The following is a 22,573-nucleotide window of genomic DNA, read 5'->3' as shown; positions in this document are numbered from 1 at the left end:
TTTTTAATCTAACCCACGCCCACCACCCCCCCCCCCCCCTTCTCCCCATGATTAGGTTCCCTCTTCAGCATCTGTATCCATCTAGTATAAAAATGAAATCATGGCGATACGGTAATAGACCCATCAATATATACATATATTGTTTTCAATCTTATTCCTCCCTCTATCTCTGTCAGGATTTTGCAACGAGTTGGACCACTACCAATGTGCTTACGATGGCAAGTGTATCCCTCTCTATTTCCTCTGTGATTACTACTATGACTGCTTTGGAGGTGACGACGAGATGCTGTGTCATTTTGATACTGAACCAAGTAAGATTTGACTTTTAGATGGGGATGAAATGGTAAAAAAAAAGAATATTTAAAAAAAAATTGCAAAGAATAATTTTGTGAATTATGCGTTATCACAAAGAATACAAGATTCTGTGTTGTCATCCCCCTTTTATTCTCCAAGTTTATTATCCTGCTTTAAATTGCTTGTTTAATTGCATTTTTGAGCTGTAAGAATTTGTAAGATATATCTAGGTCTGATCTACAACTTAACATTAGAGAGTACCTGTATGTGAGATTCATTAATGTACTCTTTGTCAGCAATTACTATAAATGACTAGCGTAACAATTGCTAATTACTAATCTTGTAATGAGCATTTCACATGAGAAATTATCTTTTTAAAAGAAGTAGGAAGATGATTTTAATTGATGTGAAATATCACAAAAAACTGAACTATCCAGGTTATGTTTGTTTTTATTCCTTTAGGTCTTGTTGAAATCGAGAAATTCTGATGATTTATTATTTATTCTTATTATTTTAATCACTATTACAGCCAACATCACATTGGCGATGGGTGAGAAAGTCAACGTCACTTCCCAGAACTGGCCGCAGTCGGCCGACCCGGCCATCTACCAACTCTGGCATATCGCCGCCCCCAAGGGCGCTCTGATCCACTTTGACTTCCTTGATTATGACCTTGGCGTTCAGTCCTTCATTGTCTTCTCCGATGGTCATATGGTGGGTAACCACTCCAACGAATGGGCCCACTATTTTCACGCTTTCAATCCCGAAATCCTTCTCTCCCACGATAACACAATCTCGGTGCAGTATTACAGTGGAGCTTACGTCGGAACCCGGGGCTTCTTTCTGTCTATGAAGGCAGTGCATGCTGGTATGTATTAACCCACTGAATTATGTCATTCCCATAGACTTTGTACAGGTATATCCTGGTTCCATTTGGCAAGGGATTAATTGAAGGTAGCACGACCTGACCAACATTATGTGTGGTTTCTCAAAGTTCTCATACTCATACTTAAAGTATCCCTTTTAGAGGCTAATTAGATAAAATAGTGAATAGATTACCCCATTAGTTTATTTGTATCAAGAAAATAGATAGTTTTTTTAGAGGAAAGTACCTGCAATGCGTCTTGGTATCAAAACTATGGCAGTATTTATGTATTAACCCTAAAAGTCTGGGGGGGGGGCCATGATGGCCCCACACCCACAACGCTCTGCATGATATTTCCGAAAGGCAAAAAGATAGTGCCGCAAAATTTTATGACTTTTTTCTTTGAAGTCTCGCGCAACTTTTGAGACCCAATTCGCGACATACGGGTATAGCATCGCGTCGTCACATGACTTTTACGAGACTACTTCATGCCGAAAATGACTCATTTTTGTACTTTGTGTACAAAGTCTATGGGAGATGAAATTCATAAAAGGGTGATAATTTTTCATTCTAATTGGTCTGCTTAGTTAATTTAGGGTTAAATTTAATCATTAAATGGTCTGTAATAATTTCCGTTGAAAAAAGCAATGAAAAACAAAAGATGAAAAAAAAACATAAGAAATTCTAAAAACAAAGAAATACATAAGGAAAAAAATTGGCTTTCGCAAGTATTCTTTGTGGAAACCTTTAAATTAGATTACAAAGATGACCTGCATAAAAGAAGAAAATTTGAAGTGAAATTGCATGGGTCTTAAATATGCAAATAATGTTTTTCATGGACAAATTTGCATATTTTATTCATAATGAATAAAAATAATTATTTTCAGAGTTTTTTATACTAGTTTGTAGTTTATGATCGTGTGAAGGGCGGTGGAGATCATGCCCCCCCCCCCAGTCCTCAATACATCTCAAAAAGCCCAGTCCTTTCAGAGTTAGGTTCTGAATTAGCATATCATCATCTAACCTGCAGTCATTGTATATAGACAGGTGGGATTCTTTAGCAGGGGTTGTTAAATCAGTATGTGTGTGTGATGTCATAATCATCTGAAATTGTCAACTGTTTGCTCAGGTCATGTTCATCCTGCGTGTCCGGACACAGCTTATCAATGCGTCGATGATTCTGAGTGCATTCCCCTCTGGTGGCAGTGTGACGGGTATTTTGATTGCTTGGGTGGAGACGACGAAATGGACTGCACATATCCTGCTCCAGGTCAGTATTTGCCGTTTTCGAGCTCGAAGGTGATGACGGTAGTAAATAGGCCCACCGGGAAGTCATGATTGTGATGATGATGATGATGGTGGTGGTGATGATGATGATGGTGGTGATGATGATGATGGTGGTGATGATAGTGGTGGTGGTGATGATGATGATGCTGATCATGATGATGATGATGACGATGATTGATGATGGTGGTGATGATAATGGTGGTTGATGATGATGATGATGATGATGATGATGATAGTGATAATGGTTGATGATGATGATGATGATACTGTTGATATTGATAATGGTTGATGATATTGATGATGATGATGAGTGATGATGATGATACTGGTGATAGTGATAATGGTTGATGATAATGATGATGATACTGGTGATAGTGTTGATGATAGTTATGATAATCATACCATATTTTATCAAAAAAATATTGGGTCATTTTATTTATTCTTTTTTTAAATAACCACTTTCCTGATTGGGCAATTCACTTGATAATTGAGAAATTCTGGCCTGCATGTCATTTTCACTTGCCCTAGGAGAGCAGGTTGATGATATTTTCAGTAGTAGAAAACAGCCCCACAAAGTAGCTTAGCTTTATGATAAGGGGCCCTTGATGTGTCTTCATAACAAATGATTTGCTCATTACTTTAGAACAAAACTGGGTTCCAAAAGAAGCTGGGCAAACTTTACAAGGGCACTGCACAGATTCCACTCAGTGAAAATGAAGAATATTTTGACACAAGCTAACTTCCGTAATCTATTCTAAGCACATGTCAATAAGTAGAGATTTCTTCAACCACAGAGAGGCTGTACATGTAGTTCCTCACATTAATTAGCTTCAGAATCCAAAGTCACAAAATGACATAAAGGTCCTCTCATATTCCAAGTTTACAAAAGTGTTGTAGCCATCTAGTTTGACTGTTTGACTCGTTGATCTTCCATGGTTCGACCATGTGTCGGATGCATCGTGGTCTAGTGGTTCTGACTCTCGCCTTTCAAACAGAGGGTCGTGGGTTCGAATCCTAGACATGGCGTGTTTTCCTTCAGCAAGAAATTTATCCACACTGTGCTCCACTCGACCCAGGTGAGGTAAATGGGTACCGGCGGGAAGTAATTCCTCAAAAAAGCTGTGCGCACCAGAATCGGTAGACTAGCTTAGCCGGGGTAATATAGGAGCTCCTTGAGCACCTAGCAAGGTGGATACGTGCGCTATACAAATCCTATATTCTTTATTTATATTTGTATGGTGTAAAATCCTCCATGAAAACTGATGGCTATCCTTCTGTGAAAAGGGCTTTTCAACAATTTTAATCTGTGCGTGTTTCTTTAGGAGAATGTGGTGTCCACCAAGACGAATACAGATGCCAAGACACGGATATATGCATCCCGGGGTACCTTAGATGCAACTACGACTCAAGCTGTCCTGGCCACGATGATGAGTTTAACTGTAAGTAAAGATGATGATGCAAAATGTATATGTCAGGGAAAACATACAAAAATTTCTGGGTTTCTTTTGGAGCTCATCAGCATAAGTTTGCTACATTGTATTACAGTTTACATTAGACCCTATGGGAATTTCAGGGGCTCTGTATTGAGGTTGAACTTGTATTTTGAGAAAACTTCATCGCAGCCGGCCAAAGGCTGAATTTTTTTTTTTTTTTCTGTAGGGCATTTCGGGGGCGAATTCTCCTCGAGCCCCAATGCAATTTGTTTCCCCTTTTGCATGTAGTTTCCTCTGTTTGTAAATTATAATAATAATACTATTCTCGTTTAGACTTTCAGTATTAAGGGCATTATCGTCATCAGTCATAATATGACAGTGCAAAACCCGTTTCAGAAGAAATTCAACTTCAAAGTTTACTATAATTTCCACACTTTTGTCCCCAGTCTTACAAGATTTTCAGTGTTAGACAAATACATGGTTGGAAAGACCAAGACAGTTGCTTGACAGTGGTATGTTTGTAAATAAAAAGAATCAAAGAAATTATTTCAAAAGAGCTGCAAACTTGTCATTTTGGTTTGAGCGGTTAAGATTTCCCCTGTAAAAGAATGACAAAGGGAGTACAACGCTGACCACATTTTCAATACTTGCGATCAGCAAAATGCTGTATCAGATCTTTCACATGCAAAGTTAGTGAATTGCAGATACAATGGCTTGCTGACCGTTCATTTACATATTAATTAAGTGCGCATAGCTGTTGTTTGTTTGTTACACAGTACATGTTTTCAAGGGGATTTGAGCATTTTGTCAAAAAATGACATTGCCTCGAAAATCCCCACATATCTCGGGAACTAAAGTAAATTTGCTGCCCAGAAATTTAATTATGAACAGGAGCGATCGACTTGTAATTTCATTTTCTTCTAAAATCTCAAAATCAAAATTGTGACCAAACTTAACTGTTAGGACAGTTCAGATGATTGCTAACGTTACTGTGTCCCGCCTGTTAGCCGTCCCTGGATTTGGAAACAAATCCTGAGATTTTGAGATTGCACTGCAATGGCCAAGATCATAGGGGTTGCTGAGCAGCCACAATAGTGCAAAGGAAATGAGTTTTAGTTAAATTTCTTTTTTTTTATTCATTGTAGCAAAATAATTATTAATTTGCAATTTTGATTTCTACCTCTATCATCAATGCTCCTCTTATGTTAGTATTGGAGGGTAGCGCTATTGAAATAGCAAAATAATTATTTTTCCTGACCGATATGACCTGGGATCTGTTTCATGCAGACTTGATATAATACCGAATGCACAGTTTCTAGTACAAATTTACTATCAGCCAATCAACTTGGATTATTTCAATAGCTTTAAACGTTATTGCAAATTTTTTTATCATTACAAGTATTATGAAGTGGGTACCCGATGGGTGTTTCATTTAACTGTTCATAAGTTAGGAGCGACTTTAAGAACGACTGGTGATACTTTCTTACATGCTATATAATCACTGATGAACATTTAATGGTGAATATTATTTATCACAAGAAAGGATCACCAGTCGTTCCTAAAGTCACACTTAAAGGAGAATGAAACTCTTGGAGCAAGTTAGCTTTTGTGAAAGCAGAAAAATAAAAAAATAAGATCAACAAAAGTTTGAGTAAAATAGGACTAGCAATAGAAGAGTTATGAGCATTTGAATGTCGAGATCACTAATGCTATGGAGATCCTCCCATTGGCAATGCGACCAAGATCTATGATGTCACAGATGAACAACTCTCCCCTTTTGGACACTGAAAATATACCCCAAAACATCTCTTTTTGCTCATTCTAATCATATGACAAACGATTCATCAATGATATAATGTTGTGAAACCTCTGTACTTGTCCTCTCATAAAGAGAACACCTCACCTTGTGATAGACTCTATAAAAGTGAGAATATAAGTGAAATAAGTACTAAAGTAATGAGGGAGTTGTACGTGTGTGACATCACAGATCTTGGTCGCATTGCCAATGGGGGGATCTACATGGCATTAGTGATCTCAATATTCAAATGCTCATAACTTTCTTATTATTCATTCAATCTTCCTCAAATTTTCAACAATATGTTTCTTTGATTTTTCTCTTTGATATGGATTCAGCTGGTTTCAAGGGTTTCATTCTCCTTTAACTTACAAACAGCTTTATGAAACGGCCCCCAGGACAATGTTTTTTTCTTATCTGATAAACTAACCTCTGATCTTCTTTGACAATATCTGTATAAAGGTACTTGTAAAGAGAGTGACTTTAGATGTCTGAGCAGCGGCCGATGCATCCCGGGTTCTTATCAGTGTGATTTTTACTATGACTGCACCCCAGAAGATAGGTCAGATGAAATAGAAGGATGCGGGACTCCAGATACAATAGGTGAGTACTTTGCTTTTGCTGAATTTCTTAAGATAGTCCGGTTGAAATTCAAACCTCTGTCAAGGAGCATAAGATGAATTCTGAAATTTATCTTCATCATTTGCTCTGGACATGGGTGAGAAAAACAAACTTAACATTTCAGGTTACAAAAGTCTTTAACCCTTTGAACCCTGAATTGATTTGGACGGTCGTGACCCTCACCCTGAATTATTTGCAGATATCAAGCTTATAGCGGCAAAATTAAGTAATACATGACAGGTGACCACTGAGAAAAATATGATGAGAAGATGGGGAAAAAACTTTGCCGATGTTTACCTGGGCATCTTTTTATCTTTGTTAGTAGCTAAGCTACGTACGAGACGCATTTTAACTTAGCTTCTAACAAAGAGAACAAGATAGCCACGTAAACATCAGCAAGTTCTTTTCCTGTCTTCTCTTCATATTTTCTTGTTTTTTATGAATATTTGTTTAAAAATGAAATCAATATTGTATAATCAGTGACTTTTTTTGTACCTTCCCGTTCGTGAAATAATTTATCGGGATACCGGATTCCGATCGGTAGAACTCCGGCATATTCCGAAACAAAAAAATTCTGACGTGACTTGGTCCTTTTATCATCATCAGTACCTTCACCACCAAAGTCAATATAACTACCAGTAACAACATTACCATCATCATCAACATCTTTACAATTGTAAATACAATTACATAATCATCCTTACCGTTATCTTCGCAGTGCAAGAGAACCTTCAAGTGGAACAGCTTTACACCATCTCATCGACCAACTACCCAAACCCTTACCCACCGAAAGACTACCTGGTCTATATCATCACGGCTCCTGATAACTACGTTGTCCGTGTGATATTCAACGATTTCTCCATCGATTGGAAAGGTTTCCTCGCGTTCGGTCACGGCAGTGATTACCATGATCATGACCAAGCTTTTGCCGTGTACAACCATCATGACAAGAATCCTGTGAACTTCTACACACCCACCAATCAGTTCTATATTGTCTTCCATGGCGGTCCCTATGGGCAATCCACTGGTTATAATATCAGTATGATCCCTATAGAAAAAGCAGGTCAGTATGGACTGTATTGTATGATGTGAGAAATTATACATTTACAACAGCTTAATTGGCAACTCTTGTATTTAAATATGTTGTGAAAGAAATGAATGAAGAGAACAATTCCTATTGGTCCCGTACATGTACTGTATCTAAGGAATAGCTTGATCCAGCTGAGGCATGGCAGCTTGTCATTGTTCAAAACTCACCTACAGCCAACTAAGGAAATTTAATTGGTGGTGTCAAAAATCTGTTTATCTGATGGTCAATCAGATCGGGGTTGCCCTTGCCACTTACCCGTCTCTGTGGTCTAGTGGTTAAGGCACCGGCCTTCAAAGCTGGGGGCCCGGGTTCGATTCCTGGCAGAGACATTTTTTCGGCATCACCAATTTTTCCAAAGGGCAGATAGCTCTGAGGAACTCTGATTTAAGCTACGCCTACCATTGTTCTCTTCATTCATTTCTTTCACAATATATATATATATAATTATATCTATACATGTATGTACATACATACATGTACATATTTGTTTTTGCCCAGTTCAGAACCCATAAATTTTCATGTAAGTCACATCCGTGTCATTACGAATTTATGATGGATGGATATTTTTTCATTTTATAATCTATTCATAGGAATTGTCTGCCAATGTGGTTTTTAGTTAGATCTTACAAGTCCTGCTGCCGTTGGACTTGGACACTATCAAAATATTCATTTTATCAACGATTATTCATGCTCAAAAGATAAATTGCTGTAGTCATGGAAAATTAATGTGTAGTTGTCATTGGTAAGCAGAATCGTTGTTCGGAAATTTAACTTGAAAAACCTGTTGATACATTCATCATGAAATAAGGGTTATCTTTCAATAAACAGTCTGTAAAAAAAAACGCTTCTCCCAATTTTCTCAAATAATTGAATGGGCTACATTGGTGCTTGAAAATGTGCAAATAAGTAATGATATCTTTTCATGATACTAAAATCTGCTTGTGTTTTAAAACAAATCTCTGTCAACAAGCATTGATGATTGTGTAGTGCAACCACATTTGAATTCAATGAATTGACATGCCCTCATTTATTTGCCCCACCCCCTGGCAGAAAGTATTTTCATTGGTTGGATGAGATGAGAATACTAGTAAACAGCTATTCACCTAAGATATTGCTTCATAACTAGGGGTCTCTTACATAGATACAATGAAGATGAATGAAACCAGGGGGCGGATCCAGGATTTTCCAAAAGGGGGGGGCAAATTTTTTGGAGGAAAATTTTGACAAGGCCCCCCCCCCCCCCAAAAAAAAAAAAAAGGTTTTCAACCACAAATTTAGGATATTTCGTAAAAAAAGGGTCTTCTATTACAAAAGAGGGGCCACACCTTGTTTTGAATGGCATTTTTACATTACAAATTTAATTTTGCTTCTCATTGCTTCTCAAAAGGGGGGGCATGTGCCCCACCCCCCCCCCTGGATCCGCACCTGGATGAAACAGATCTCAGAATACCTATTCAGAGAGGTTGTAAGGATATTTTACCTCAATTATTCTAACAGGATTCTTTTTCCCTCCCACAAAATCCCCTGATCAATTTGAGGAGTTAAACCGATTCCTAAACTTTGTCTTTTAAAGGACAAGTCCATACTAACAAGAAGTTAAATTGAGTAAAAAGAGAAAAGTCCAACTAGCATAATGCTGAAAATTCTGTCAAAATCGGATATAAAATAAGAAAGTTACAACATTTTAAAGTTTTGCGTAATTTCACAAAACAGTTGTATGCACATCCTGGTCGGTATGGAAATGAGGGGACTGATGGCATCACTCACTATTTATTTTGTATTTTCATGATATAAAATATTTAAATTTTCTCCTCATTGTCATCTGAAATGAAGTTTTATTCCTCCCTGAACATGTGGAACTACCATTGTTTTAACATTTCATTGTTCAGTCAAGTTGATGATTATTATTTTTATCTGTAGAAATTGAAATATTGTATAATTCAAACAAACAACAATTAAAGAAATAGTGAGTGAGGGACATCATCGACTCTCTCATTTTCATTCCACTGAGATAACTGTTTTGTAAAAAATTAGCGAAACTTTTATAATGTCATAACTTTCTTATTTTATATCCGAATCCGATGAAATTTTCAGCATTATGCTTGTTTGATTTTTCTCTAATGATTCAAATCAACATTTTTCGAGGGTGGACTTGACCTTTAACTTCTTTTCTTCTACATGTAGCTATCCCAACAGCAATCCCACCCAGTACGTGAGCGCCAGTTTAGTTTGCTTGCTTTGATAAAACTTGTATCCCTATGATATAACATTTCCTTAAATTGGATTTCTGAATACCACCCCAGGATTTTTTTTCTCACTCACGAAATCCCTGATCAAATTTGAGGAGTTAAAGGGGAATCCAGCCTTGGCTATAAAATGTTGTGTTGGGAAGCAGAAAAATAAATTAAACAGAATGGTGAAAGTTTGAAAGAAATCGGACAAGCGATAAGAAAGTTATAGCTGCTTTAAAATTGAGATCACTAATACTATATAGATTTCAAATTGGCAACTGGGTAAGTAAATTATGACAAGGGGCAAGGACAACTTTCCCATAGGCCATGTACTTTATTATCAGGGATTTGTGGTTTTCTCCTAAGTACCCATTCCCCTGGGGCAGTAATCTAAACATAACCCAGGTAGTATATTGTTTAATGTCCTCATGAAAGAAAAATATAATTTGAAATAAAACTTTTAGGAAAAATTACATTTTAGCCATAATATGTATTGGATTACATGGAAGAGTAGTCCTTGCCTTACATCACTATGACATCCCATATGCAGCCAATTTGAAGTCACCATGAGTATAGTGATTACCAATAATTACAACTTTTAAAAATTCATAACTTTCTTGTTGTTTGTCCAATATTGTTCAAACTTTCACCTATCAATTTGTCTGATTTTTATTTTCCTTATAAAAAGTTTTTATTTGGGTTGGATTCCTCTTTAACCGTTGTCTAAACTTTGTCTGTAAACTTCTTTTCTTTTACGTGTAGCTACGCCAACAGCAATCCCACCCAGTACGTGTGCGCCAGTGCACTTTGCTCGCTTTGATAACATACTTTTTCCTTAAAATGGATCTCTGAATACCACCCCAGGATTTTTTTTTCTCACTCACGAATTCCCCAGATCAAATGAGTTAAACCGATGCCTAACCTTCTTTTCTTCTACATGTAGCTACCCCAACGGCAATCCCACCCGGTACGTGTGCACCATGGGAGTTTGCTTGCTTCGATGGAACTTGCATCCTGGCAACATTCGAGTGTGATGGCATTCATGACTGTCTTCAAAATGAAGATGAAGCTAGGTGTACCGCAGTTGGAGGTAGGGCCCATACCATTTGTCTTTCATGTTTAAACCCCCATTCCACACAGAGCAAGACCTCTGAAAGACTGCTGTAAGACCATGAAACTTGCTTGATCTTTCAAGGGTCCTTCAACGAACTTTCAAAGATCTCCGAGGTCTTTCACGATTCCTGATGGATCTTTCAATGGTCTTTGTGGTCCTCGTGAGTCCCAAAATTTATGGTTCAAAACAGTCTTTCAGCAGTCTTCCAAGAAAAGAGTCTTTTGGTGGTCTTTCAGCAGTCTTTCGATAAACTTTAAAAGTTCTTATTAGTCTTTCCATGATCTTTTTACAGTCTCTCAAGATTTTTATGGAGAGCACTGCAATACTCATGAGAGATCATTGAAAGATCTGTGAAAGATCATTGAAAGACAAGGAAAATTCCATGGCAAGAAATCTGAAAGATCACTTGTTGCATAAAAGATCTCTGAAAGACCATTGAAAGATATCTATAGAACTAGCCTAAGAAAGTATCAATCAGTCTTTCAGAGTTCTTTGAGGGGTCTTTCTGAGCCATTCCACAGAGATGAGAATTTCAGTGATCTTGGAGACTGCTGTAAGACCTAGCCAATTTTCGGTCTTTCAAAGGTCTTCCCTCTGTGGAATGGGGGCCTTAACAATTTGTAACCTATAAACTACAATCAATGACTGGAGGAAAAGGGTCGCTTTCACAATTACTCTAGGAGGGGATGTTTTTTAGTAACTGTGTAGAATAATGAATAGAGATTCAGTTTGAAATACTATATTTTGATTTGATCACTCATTTTTTTGTATACAATAATGATAATAGTAAAAAGAAGCTGCTGAAAACTGCTTATCTAATAAAAGAGAGCCAAAGGAGTAAATTAGAAAGTCAAAAGGGGCCTAAGCTTTCGATCCTAGCAGAATCTTCGTCGGAGGCAAAATGACAAACATATAAAGTGGAACAACCATAATATGCCCCTTTTGTCTCCTTGTTTCTAGTGTTGCTGTAGCTTGTCTGTGGTCTATATTATGGTTGTTCCACTTTATATGTTTGTCATTTTGCCTCCGACAAAAATTCTGCTAGGATCGAAAGCTTAGGCCCCTTTTGACTTTCCAATAATGATAATAATAGTAATAAGTGGTTGATAACTAGTATAGTTCTTTAAGCACTTTACAATTATGAATAAACAAAATATGAATTATGTACAGCAAGATGGTTAAATGATTCATCAGACGTACATGTAATAAGAACATATTGAAATATAACATTATGTAATCTAAAATATCAGACTTTTGTATGAACATAAACCCAGCCTAATTCTAATTCTGGATGTATATGTGAGTATTCTGTCTGCATCAAGCTTTCAAACACATGGGTGCAGAGAAAAAACAATCACACACATCCAGATCCAGACTGAAAACCTAGAACATAAATAAGTTTTTAGGGCTCTTTCCAAGCTAGCGGAGGTTCCAATATCTCTAAAGTGGGTCAGGAAGCCTATTTCAGAAGGCAGGTGCTGCTGTTGAAAATGCACGAGTCATCTGTTTTGGTTGATGAGATTAGGCTCAAGATATATTCATATCAACTTGTCACATTTTCAAATGTCAATAACTCAATACAAGCAATAATAGATAATACAGATTTTCATAGATAAGCATAAATAATTATCCTTGTAAAATATGAAATGTATACATGATTAGATGATAAAAGAAAAATGCTAGAAAGTATTCTTGTAGTTGGTGCTTATAAAATAATGACGAAAAGAAAGAAAATGAGAGATGTGGATATGAGGGAGCCAAAAGTAAAAGCAAAGCTTGTTGGTTGAAGGCTCCTATGAATATGCAGTGGGAGTCTCATAAAAATATCAATTTGACAAGAAAGAGAAGGAGAATAAATAAAAATGAAACAAAAAGAGGGAAACATGAATTCATAAATAAATGCCAAGTAAAAAAAAACAATCAACGTACAGATTTGAATTGCATGCAAATAATTATTTCTAAGAGTATACAATAAAATGGTAATGGAAATCGATGGGCATCAGAGAACAATGAGTGGAAGGGACGACGAGAATACCATTGTTCATGACTTTTTGTATATCATTAATGTTACATTGGACCCCGTGGAAGAACATGTACCAAGCTGTTATGCTAACAGCTCAGAAATGGGCGATCAAGTCATGTCATTTTCATTATTATTAAGAAGTTGCTGATTATGTTAAACTGTCTTTTTAATGATTTCAGGAATAACACATACAGTTCAATCCCTGACACTGATAGCTGCCATGTCGTAACATAGTGACCTCGCCCCTGTTATTTACATGTAGAGTATATCGATTGATTGTAGGGCTAAAATAGTCTATGGTTGCTTGCGTTGATTATTGTGTTATGAGCAATCTCATAAACAATATCACCTCACTCTTACATCTTTGTTATGTTACCTAGGCCATTCTGATGTTGGTGATCATCTTATGTATTTTACGGTATTTTTTTTTTAAAGAACTCATATCAGCTTCAAATTATTGTGAAAAAACACATTTCTTGTATAAAGGGTAGAATATTTACTGATGTTTTTAAATGTTCATGTTTACATTTGATTATGTCATCTGGTAATAAATAATAAGTCCAAGCAATCAATATTTTTTTGTTTCCCAGGAACTTGCCAGCCACATCAATTCACCTGCAACGATGGTGCTTGTATCCACGAATCATGGAGGTGTGATGGTTTAATTGACTGTGTTAATGATGAAGAATATTGCCGTGAGTCATTGTCACAATAATAATAAAATTTCTGTAGCGCCTTTCCTTGGAAAGGTACAAAGCACGTTACATCTCCAATCCATATTTTATTGTCCGAAATAGACATGAAATGAAATACTCCGAAATTTTGCTTTGCCCAATTGATCGTGGCGCGGCCCGGCGGCAGCTGTGCAGCGCCAGATCGACGAGGCTCTATCCCTTTAATTATCAAACGCCAAACAGGGTAGCAGCAACTCCCCTATTATAACATATTTTGGTCTGAGGTGGCCAATGCTGGCGAGCGGGAGTTAGATATTTCTTGAATAGAATGAGTAAAGCTGCATTCTTTGTAGAGTTGGGGAAATTGTTCCATGCTCTTGGAGCAGTGGCTAGGAACGCTTGCTTGCCAGCATTGGTCGAGGGTTCAAATCCCGGATGTGTCAGACCAAAAGACATTATAAGATGGGAGTTGCTGCTACCCTGTTTTGCGTTCAATGATTAAAAGGATAGAGCCTCGACGATCTGACGCTGCACAGCGGCTGCCGGGCCCATGATCAATTGGGCAAAGCAAATTTTCTGAGTATTTCATTTCATGTCTCTTTCGAACAATAAAATATGAATTTTCATTTTTAGCTTATACCATGGCGTGGCGTCCATTGTCCGTCGTCTGTCGTCCGTCCAAATTTCAAAATGCTTCTTCTTTGTCATTTCAAGTCCGATTTCAATTCTGTTTCCTTTATATGAAAGCACTAGGTGGGGGATTCAAAACTTGTTCACAGAATTTTAAAACTCATTAAATATGCTATTTATGCGCATTTTTCAAAATTCACAAAAATGCTACTCGTTTATTTGTGGACCGATTTGGATTTTTTTTTGCTTCCATCTAATAGAGCTTCATGAGGTTCATTTACCAAACTTTTACACAGAATTTTGACAAGAAAAATTTGTATGCTTATTTATGTGAAATCAATTTGTGCATGTTTTTCTTCTTCTTTATTTGTTGACTGATTTTGATTTTTTTTCTTCCATCTGGTAGAGGTTTATGAGGTTCTCCAAACTTTTGAGTAGAAAATCATTTACCCTAATTCATGCAAAATTTATTCATAAATCACAGAAAATTCCTCTCTTTCTTAATTTGTTGACTGATTTTGATTTTTTTATTCTTCCATCTAGTAGAGCTGCATGCATGAGGTTCACCAAGCTTGTACACAGAATTTTGAAATTTTGACTAGAAAATTTTTAAGCTTATTTATGTGAAGTTGATTCATTAAAAAAAAAAAAGCCTTTTCTCCCTCATTTGTTTTATCAATTTCAATTTAGTTTGCTTTATATGATAGCTCCTGGTGGGGATACAAAACTTCGACACATAATTTTTTTTTTCTCCAATCTAGTAGACCTGCATGAGGTTCACCAAACTTGTACACAGAATTTTGACATTTTGATTAGGAAATTATTCATGCTAATTTATGCATATTTTTCAAAACTCACAGAAAAATTCTTCTTATTTATTTGTTGACCGATTTTGATTTTTTTGGGTTCCATATGAAAACTGCATGACCAAGGTTCTACACAGAATTGAGGAATTTTGACTAGAATATAATTTATGCTAATTTATACAAAATTTATGCTGATTTATACAAAATTTATTCATAAATCACAAAAATTGCTTCTTCCCTGTCATTTCTTTATCAATTTCAAATTTGTTTCCTCAATTTTTGTCACCAATATAATTCACTACAGTGTCTCCTGGGCTGAAAATAAAAATTGTGTTAAATTTTGTAGCAAGATGCGGGATGAGCACCACATCATTGATGTGCTAGTTTTAATAATGACCATGTTCTGTTTGTATCTGCAGCCTGTCCTGACCACTTGTACGAATGTGCCCCAGGGGAATGTATTTACCTTTTTTGGCAATGTGATGACTTTATCGATTGCTCAAATGGAAAAGATGAAGCCACTTGCGGTAAGGATGGGACTCTTTCGAGACCTTGTAGATAATATTTATTGATATTCCCAATAGATCTCTATTTCCTTTGATTTTGTTGCCACCCCAAAACCAACAATAAGTCTCCCAAAATGGATTTTAGGCTTTATTGAGTTAAAAAGGGCACATCCTAAAATTCTTAAATTGATACACAACTAATAACTCTTCCATTTAACCCTATCTTTACTGGGCTTTTTCAGGCCCTTTATACGGGGGGGGGGGGCAATTTGGCACCCCCCCTCCGCCCTCAGATCTCGGCCGCTGATTGCGCGATCGCCGCAAAAATTTGCATGCGCATAGAGCACGATGTAACCTACAAGACAGTATAGTAAAATTTTCAAAAAATTATATTTTTTCATTAATTATGCAAATAAGTGTATGAAATTCGCCCTAAATTGGGGTGGTTTATATTTTTGGCTTTAACTCAATTTATATAGCTAGTAGAATGCTAACTTTAGGTGAGAGTATCAATTTTTACATTTTGGACAAATATCTGCAAAATTATAATCAATTTCATATGTATTTCATTTTTTTTTTATTCTTATGTATTTCTTTGTTTTTTATTGTTTTTTTTAATGAAGTTTGTAGGGGACCATTTTGCGATCATAAATAGCATACAATAAATCCATTTAAACAACCAAAAGTAAAAATAATCATACGTTTAGGATTATTGGTTGAAAAACATAATTTTCATTGACTTTGTACACGGAATCACGTTTTTGAGCAATTTTTGGTCTGACACGCACTTACAAAATGTTGCGTGATTTTGGAACCGCATACCCGGGCTTCGCAAATTGGCTCTTAAAAGATGCGAAAGTAAAAGTCAGCGAGCGACGCGGTCAAAAAAATTGCGCAACGGCGTAGTGATGAAATTTGTTGAGGGGGGTTCAAATTGAACCCCCCGGTTTAATAAGGGTAAAGCTTATGTTTTATTTTTAAAGACCAAATTAGTTTTTTTCGCTATTTGCATGGAGCCTTAAATGGCAACTTATTGTTAATTTGGGGTGACTGGTAACAAACAATGAAAGTGAGAATGATATTTATAGTGAAGACTAGTGTTCAGTTGTTATGGTTGAAGACACCGGTTCTTGACGATTTTCATCAGGAACCAGTTTGATTTTGAAAGAACCGGTGCTCTGAAGATAAATAAATGTAAAATCTGAAATGCTTATTGTTGCTGTGACATCAACAGAATGGGCTCAGTCTAGCCAGGGTTAAAGCTGGCAACTTTTTGGAAATATGGATATTCTAATAGTTTGGCATCAATTTACATATGCATGTCAAATACTTACATGGAGATAAGAGGTACAGTTTATGAGAGTCAACCTAATAGAATAAAATGCATTACAGTCCATTGTAAATTCTTGTTAAAGTAAGGACTGGTACGGGGCTGTTCCTGTAGCATGCCCCGTCTTCAAGAGATGAGAGATGAGAGATTAAAGATGTATTAAAACATATGATCGCAGCTTGTTAGCTGAATTGACAAATGTTTTACAAAAAAGCATAAAAACACACAAAAAATCAACAAAACGGCAATGTTACAATTACAAAAACAATTACAGTATAATCATGATAATAATGAAGAAGTGTTTTGGAAAGCTTTGAAAAAGTACATATGTTTGAAAAAAATTCACTCCTAAATATAAAATTGTTGTGATGTAATATGGGTTTAACCCTAAATAGACTGGGCTATTTTGATGCCTAAGAAGACTGGGGGGGGGGGCTGATTCAGCCCCCCCCCCTATGATCTCGGCCGTCGATCACGACGAAAATTGGCACGTGCATTACCCACGGCATAATCTCCAAGACTGTAGGATCAAATTTTCCGAAAAATTTCAAAATTCATTAATTATGCTAATTTATACGTAAAATCAAAGATTTGCTCTAATTAACTAAATAAGGCCTCTAAACTGCTAATTTTTTTATTCATAGACTCTTTGTAGGATTCTAATCAAATGTACATGAAAAAAAATTCAACATCACAATTCTTTTCTTATGTATTTTATTGTTTTAAAAATTTCTTATGTATTTCTTTGTTTTTTTACTTTTTGTTTTTTATTGTTTTTTCAATGAAAATCATCCGTGACTTTATTCTGACCATAAACAAGATGAAATTAATTTAGTTTGATTAGTAAAATTGAAAATAATGATACATTTATGAATTTTGGCTGAAAACACAATTTGCATTGGATTTGTACACAAATTCACGTTTTTTAGCAATTTTGGGTCGACATGTACTTACGAAATGTTGCGTAATTTCGGAACCACGTACCCGGGGGTCGCAAATTTGGTCTCAAAAGTTGCGCAAGACTTAAAAGAAAAAAGTCATGGAACGGCGCGGCGCCAGCTTTTCGCATTACAGATTTATCGCGAAAAATGTCGAGGGGGGGGCTGAATCAGCCCCCCCCCCCCAGTCTTTTTAGGGTTAAAGAAGAATTAAAAGGAAATTTGTTGTAACGGCTTTACAAAGAGTTAAGATTGATCCAATCCCAATCAATCGTAACTCTATGGATATCAATCAGTGTCATAATTTATTTTTACGAAAAACTTGCACAATGTCCTCTGTATGCGAAGAGAAGCGCAGTGAATTTTCAAGAAAACAATGAATGCATGAGTGTACATTATAGTTAGAAAATATTTTGAACAAACATGAATAAAAGATGTTGACGTTGCTGGCCATCCATAGTTGCAATTGATTGGATCAATCGTAAATCTTTGTAAGACGGGGCCCAGAGCTGTCAAGTAAAACTGATCTTCAGTAATAAGTACTGAAAATTGAGAAGAAAACTGATGATTTCATACAAACTACTAAGATAATCTTGTAAGATAATCCAGCCTTGTTTATTTTTTTACTTGGGAGAATATGTAAAAAAAAAAAAAAAATACATTTAACAAGGATTTACATATAATTTTTACAAGAAAGATATGATGACTTGTTTATTGTATCTATTTTGAACTACAACAAGAACGATATGATTAGTATATTATATATATATATATTGTTTTTTGCATTAAGTCTTATTTATTGAAGGAAACCTTCAATAACAAGCTTTGCTTTCCAGAAGGTTCCTATTTCATTTCAAAATGTTATATTATATTTTGCTTTACTTTGTAACTTTGTTGAAATTTTGGAATGAATAAATTCGTTGTCAATCAATCAATCAAGAATATGATTTTTGCACAGGTCCATGTGAAGAGGATGAATACACTTGCAGCGATGGAGCCTGCATACCTGGGGTCTACAAATGCGATGCCTTCTATGATTGTTTTACTCTTTCTGACGAGATGGACTGCGGAACGTTGGAAAACACAGGTTTGTATTGTCACATTCTAATTTAGCTCACGTTTTTCACCCTTCATGGATAGCACATTCACCCCCATTTCAAAGTCAATGGTCTGTTTATCATTCCGGGGGGGAAGGGGATTTCACATATGGGAACGGCCATATATAAATATGAATATTAGTATATATATATATATATACATGTATATATCCTTCGAATGGTCTAGTGGTTCTGACTCTTGTCTTTCAAACATTGAATCTAGGTTTTGATCCCAGCCATATATTGCTGTTCTCCTTCAGCAAGAAATTTATCCACGTTGTGCTGCACTCGACCCAGGTGAAGTGAATGGGTAATCTAATCCCGGGGGGGCCACTTACATTGACGAGTGGATACCATGCGCGACCAAAAAAACACGTAAAAAGGATGTCCTTTTCACGATAGGGCACGTTACGTACGTAACGTGATAAGGGTGTCAAAAACACAAAAATAATGAAAAAAGGGTGTCTATTTCGGTAGGAAAATTACGTGTTTAGGGTCGAATTTGCGGGAATGATAAAACAAAATTAAAATGTTTTATAAAGGATGTCCATTTTGCCCCAACACTTCGTGTTTAGAGTCCGATTTGCGCGAGGTGTAGAAGGTGGGGTCGTACTAAACCAAATAAGGTAAAGCCGACGACCGAAGGACCCATAACAATAAAACATTCCTGTACTTGTTTAGGGGTTCATTTCAGGGAATATTTGCCAAGAGTATCGTTTTGTTTCCAATACTTGTTAAGGGTAGGGTTTCACACGCCAATACTTGTTAAGGGGTGCATTTTCAGAATATGGAAATTACGTGTTTAGGGTGCTTTTCGAGACCCCATGGTCGCGCATGGTATCCACTCGTGAATGGAAGTGGCCCCCCCGGGAATCTAATATAAATTGCTTGAATGCACTTAGTGCTACTGGTAAAGCGGCAATCGGGCTATTAAGTTTGGGCAATAGTTGTTGCGCTTTGTATCCTCTGGCCAAAAAAAAAGGGATGTACAGTATAAATCCAGCTATTATTAATATCATTTTAATGTTATTTGTCTAAATTTATCAACAGTAAACATTTCACTGTCTGAGGGTGAATCCCAGGTGATCCGATCCCCTGGCTACCCTGTCCCACATGACAGCGGCTGCTATTATCTATGGATTATCACGGTACCGGACGGACTCTACGTCCACGTCACTTTCCAAGACTTCTCGGTCACCATCTCCACGTATCTTTCCTTCGGGACCGGTGCTGACCCTGATGACGTGGACTCGTTCTATACCGCCTACTACCATCGCACTGCTTGGAACGAGGTTGTTGTCCCGAGCAGTGTTGCTTGGATGCAATTTCACTGCGGCGTCTTTGCGAATGGCCGAGGGTTTGACCTGACCGTCACAACTACAAACATCACCAGTAAGTAATGATAATGATGATAGACCGCACTTATTAAGCAATGATAGTTTATTTGTATCAAGAAAAAATCTAATCTACAGAGGGCTTAACCACAACTAAAATACTAAAGGACTGTAGGACCCTAATGTGTAATATGCTTGTAAGCTTTTCACACTACTTTTCCTTAACCCGATATTATCCTTAACCCCGGACTATCCTTAACCCTATACTATGTTTTGGGTGTTTCACACTGTCTTTCTTAAGCCCATACTATTTGCTTCGCCAGGTTTATGATTTTTATCACATTTCACACTGTACTGTACATGCCTTATCCCTGGACTATTGCAAAGCTCATGAATATTCATGACTGTTGAAAATAGACCACCTGGACAGGCTAAATGACAGTTAGGCTAAAGGAGGATTATTCCAAGTGATGGCTGTTGGACCAAGTGATTATTGGACCAAATTGAAAGTAGACCAAGTAGGATGAGCCAAAATGGTGTTAGATGATCTGGGAAATTAGACCATCTGCTAGTAGATCAAGTGAAAACAAACCGGTAAAGTTGAACCCATATTTATAGTAATTTAAATGTAACGAGCCACTAGATCATTATTATTATTTTGATCTGCTTTGGTTTTTTTTTTCAGCTCACGAGTTTGCTGACTGCACAGCCGGGCAGACACAGTGTTACGATGGGCACTGTATCGATAGCTTCTCTCTTTGTGATAACTTCAGAGATTGTTCAATGGGTGAAGATGAAGGTCATGGCGCACTTGTGAACTGTTCTACCTATGATTATAGTAAGTTTGACAGATAATGTTCTTTTTGATGCAGTGATATTGTTGGCAGGAGGCTATCATCACCAGGCAGTCAGACGGCAGGTCCCAAGAAAGTGGCTTCTTTCATCCAAGTGATATTCATGACTTGAGATGTTTTGCATATTTAATGAGCTTGATGCGGACCAAAACACCTCTTTTCATTCGGTCATTGCTGCTCTACTTGTGCATCGAATTTCATGAATTTTGTATCATTGTAAAGAAGAAGAATCATTCTTTCAGTTCATGTGTTTGAATTTATTCAAAGATTTTGTAATATAGGTTAAATTTTTGATCTAAAATATGCTACAAAATAATTATTTTCACCTGACAAAAGCTGCTATTTTCACACTTTATTTTTGTTTGAGCCCAAATGATTTTTAGATCATGATAAAGCTGAATATGTATGCTTTAAAATAATATAGGTTTCAAAATAAGAATTGGTTTTATCGGGTCAAGATCACACTTTTCATTTGCAAAGTACATAAAGCAGCTTGAAAACAAGAATACTGCACTCTGATTGGTCAAAGAGACCACACACTGGCAAATTACAACGGTTCCAGTGCCTGGGTTCATGGGAAGGTCACACTTCCTATGTGTTAATCTCCTCAAATACCCCGTGCCTGTTATTCTGTGAACCTTATCCAGCCAATCAGAACTCTGGATTTCATGCAAGTACAAAATTTCGTCTTGTACCTTGGTGGGAAAAGTGTGATCTTGACCCGATTAAAAGGTGCCGCATATCAAGAGTGGCAATGTGAGAAAGTACAGAAGTTCAGCTTTATGGTGATATAGATATCATTGAGGCTCAAAATAAAAAGTTTTGCACAATTTGCAAAAGAAAACAGAGGAAGAAAATTCAGATTTGAGGCACATTTTCAGGCCAGAAATTTACTTATTTAACAAAATATTGTATACAAAATAAATGACCAATATGAAAGAGTAACATTTACTCTATCTGATGGTGCAATAATATTTCATTTAACTTGAGGTAAAAACAGGTAAATTCTTAGATAAAGAAAATCTCACGAATCACGAGATTTTGCAAGGAGGAGGATTCAGCCACGAGATGATTTGGATTAATCTGGCCTTTTTGCTCATTAGCATAGGGACCTGCGGTCTGACTGCAGGTGTGGAGATGTATCTCAAAATTGAAAAAAAAATTAGGGCACCTCAGACAAAGCTGTATTTTAGAAATATGGTTCAGCTTCATATTGTGTGAAAGCAGAAAGAGAAGGAAGAGAAGAAGAAGAAGGAGAAAGGAGGAGAAGAAGACAAAGAAAAAGAAGATGAAGAGAAAGGAGGAGAAGAAGAAAAAGAGAAAGGAGGAGGAGAAGAAGAGAAAGGAGGAGTAGAAGAAGAAAAAAAAAACGAAGAAGAAAAAAAGAAGAGAAAGAAGAAGAAGAAGAGAAAGGAGTAGAAGATGATGATGAAGAAGAGGAAGAACGAGATAAAGAGAAGAGAAGTGGAAGAAAAAGAAAACTACAAAAAGAGAGAGGATGAGTTATGATAAGATATGATAAGGAGGAAAGTTAGAGTAACAGTGGTAAAATGATAAGAAGTAAAAGAAGAACAAGAGCAGGTACAGGAGGAGAATGGAAGGAGGAAGGAAAGATCATTTGATCTTCATACCATCATTAGCATCACTATCA

The 22,573-nt window shown here is 36.6% G+C and overlaps 1 protein-coding gene across 1 annotated transcript in view; it reads left to right on the top strand.

Moving 5' to 3' along the window:
• Positions 1–22,573, top strand: part of LOC129266193 (uncharacterized) — a 118,002-nt gene that overhangs the window by 32,853 nt on the left and 62,576 nt on the right. Inside the window, exons 19-30 of the mRNA XM_064103842.1 lie at positions 177–311; positions 824–1,162; positions 2,289–2,429; positions 3,769–3,885; positions 6,137–6,277; positions 7,014–7,358; positions 10,560–10,706; positions 13,344–13,448; positions 15,283–15,390; positions 18,596–18,724; positions 19,785–20,126; positions 20,754–20,906. Of these exons, the coding sequence (XP_063959912.1) occupies positions 177–311; positions 824–1,162; positions 2,289–2,429; positions 3,769–3,885; positions 6,137–6,277; positions 7,014–7,358; positions 10,560–10,706; positions 13,344–13,448; positions 15,283–15,390; positions 18,596–18,724; positions 19,785–20,126; positions 20,754–20,906 (2,202 nt within the window). The remainder of the gene's footprint in view (positions 1–176; positions 312–823; positions 1,163–2,288; positions 2,430–3,768; positions 3,886–6,136; positions 6,278–7,013; positions 7,359–10,559; positions 10,707–13,343; positions 13,449–15,282; positions 15,391–18,595; positions 18,725–19,784; positions 20,127–20,753; positions 20,907–22,573) is intronic.

Source organism: Lytechinus pictus, chromosome 8 (genome assembly GCF_037042905.1).
Source record: "Lytechinus pictus isolate F3 Inbred chromosome 8, Lp3.0, whole genome shotgun sequence".
Classification (NCBI taxonomy): Eukaryota; Metazoa; Echinodermata; class Echinoidea; order Temnopleuroida; family Toxopneustidae; genus Lytechinus; species Lytechinus pictus.
The sequence above is the reverse complement of the archived record's forward strand: the minus strand, read 5'-3'. Positions and strand labels throughout refer to the sequence as shown.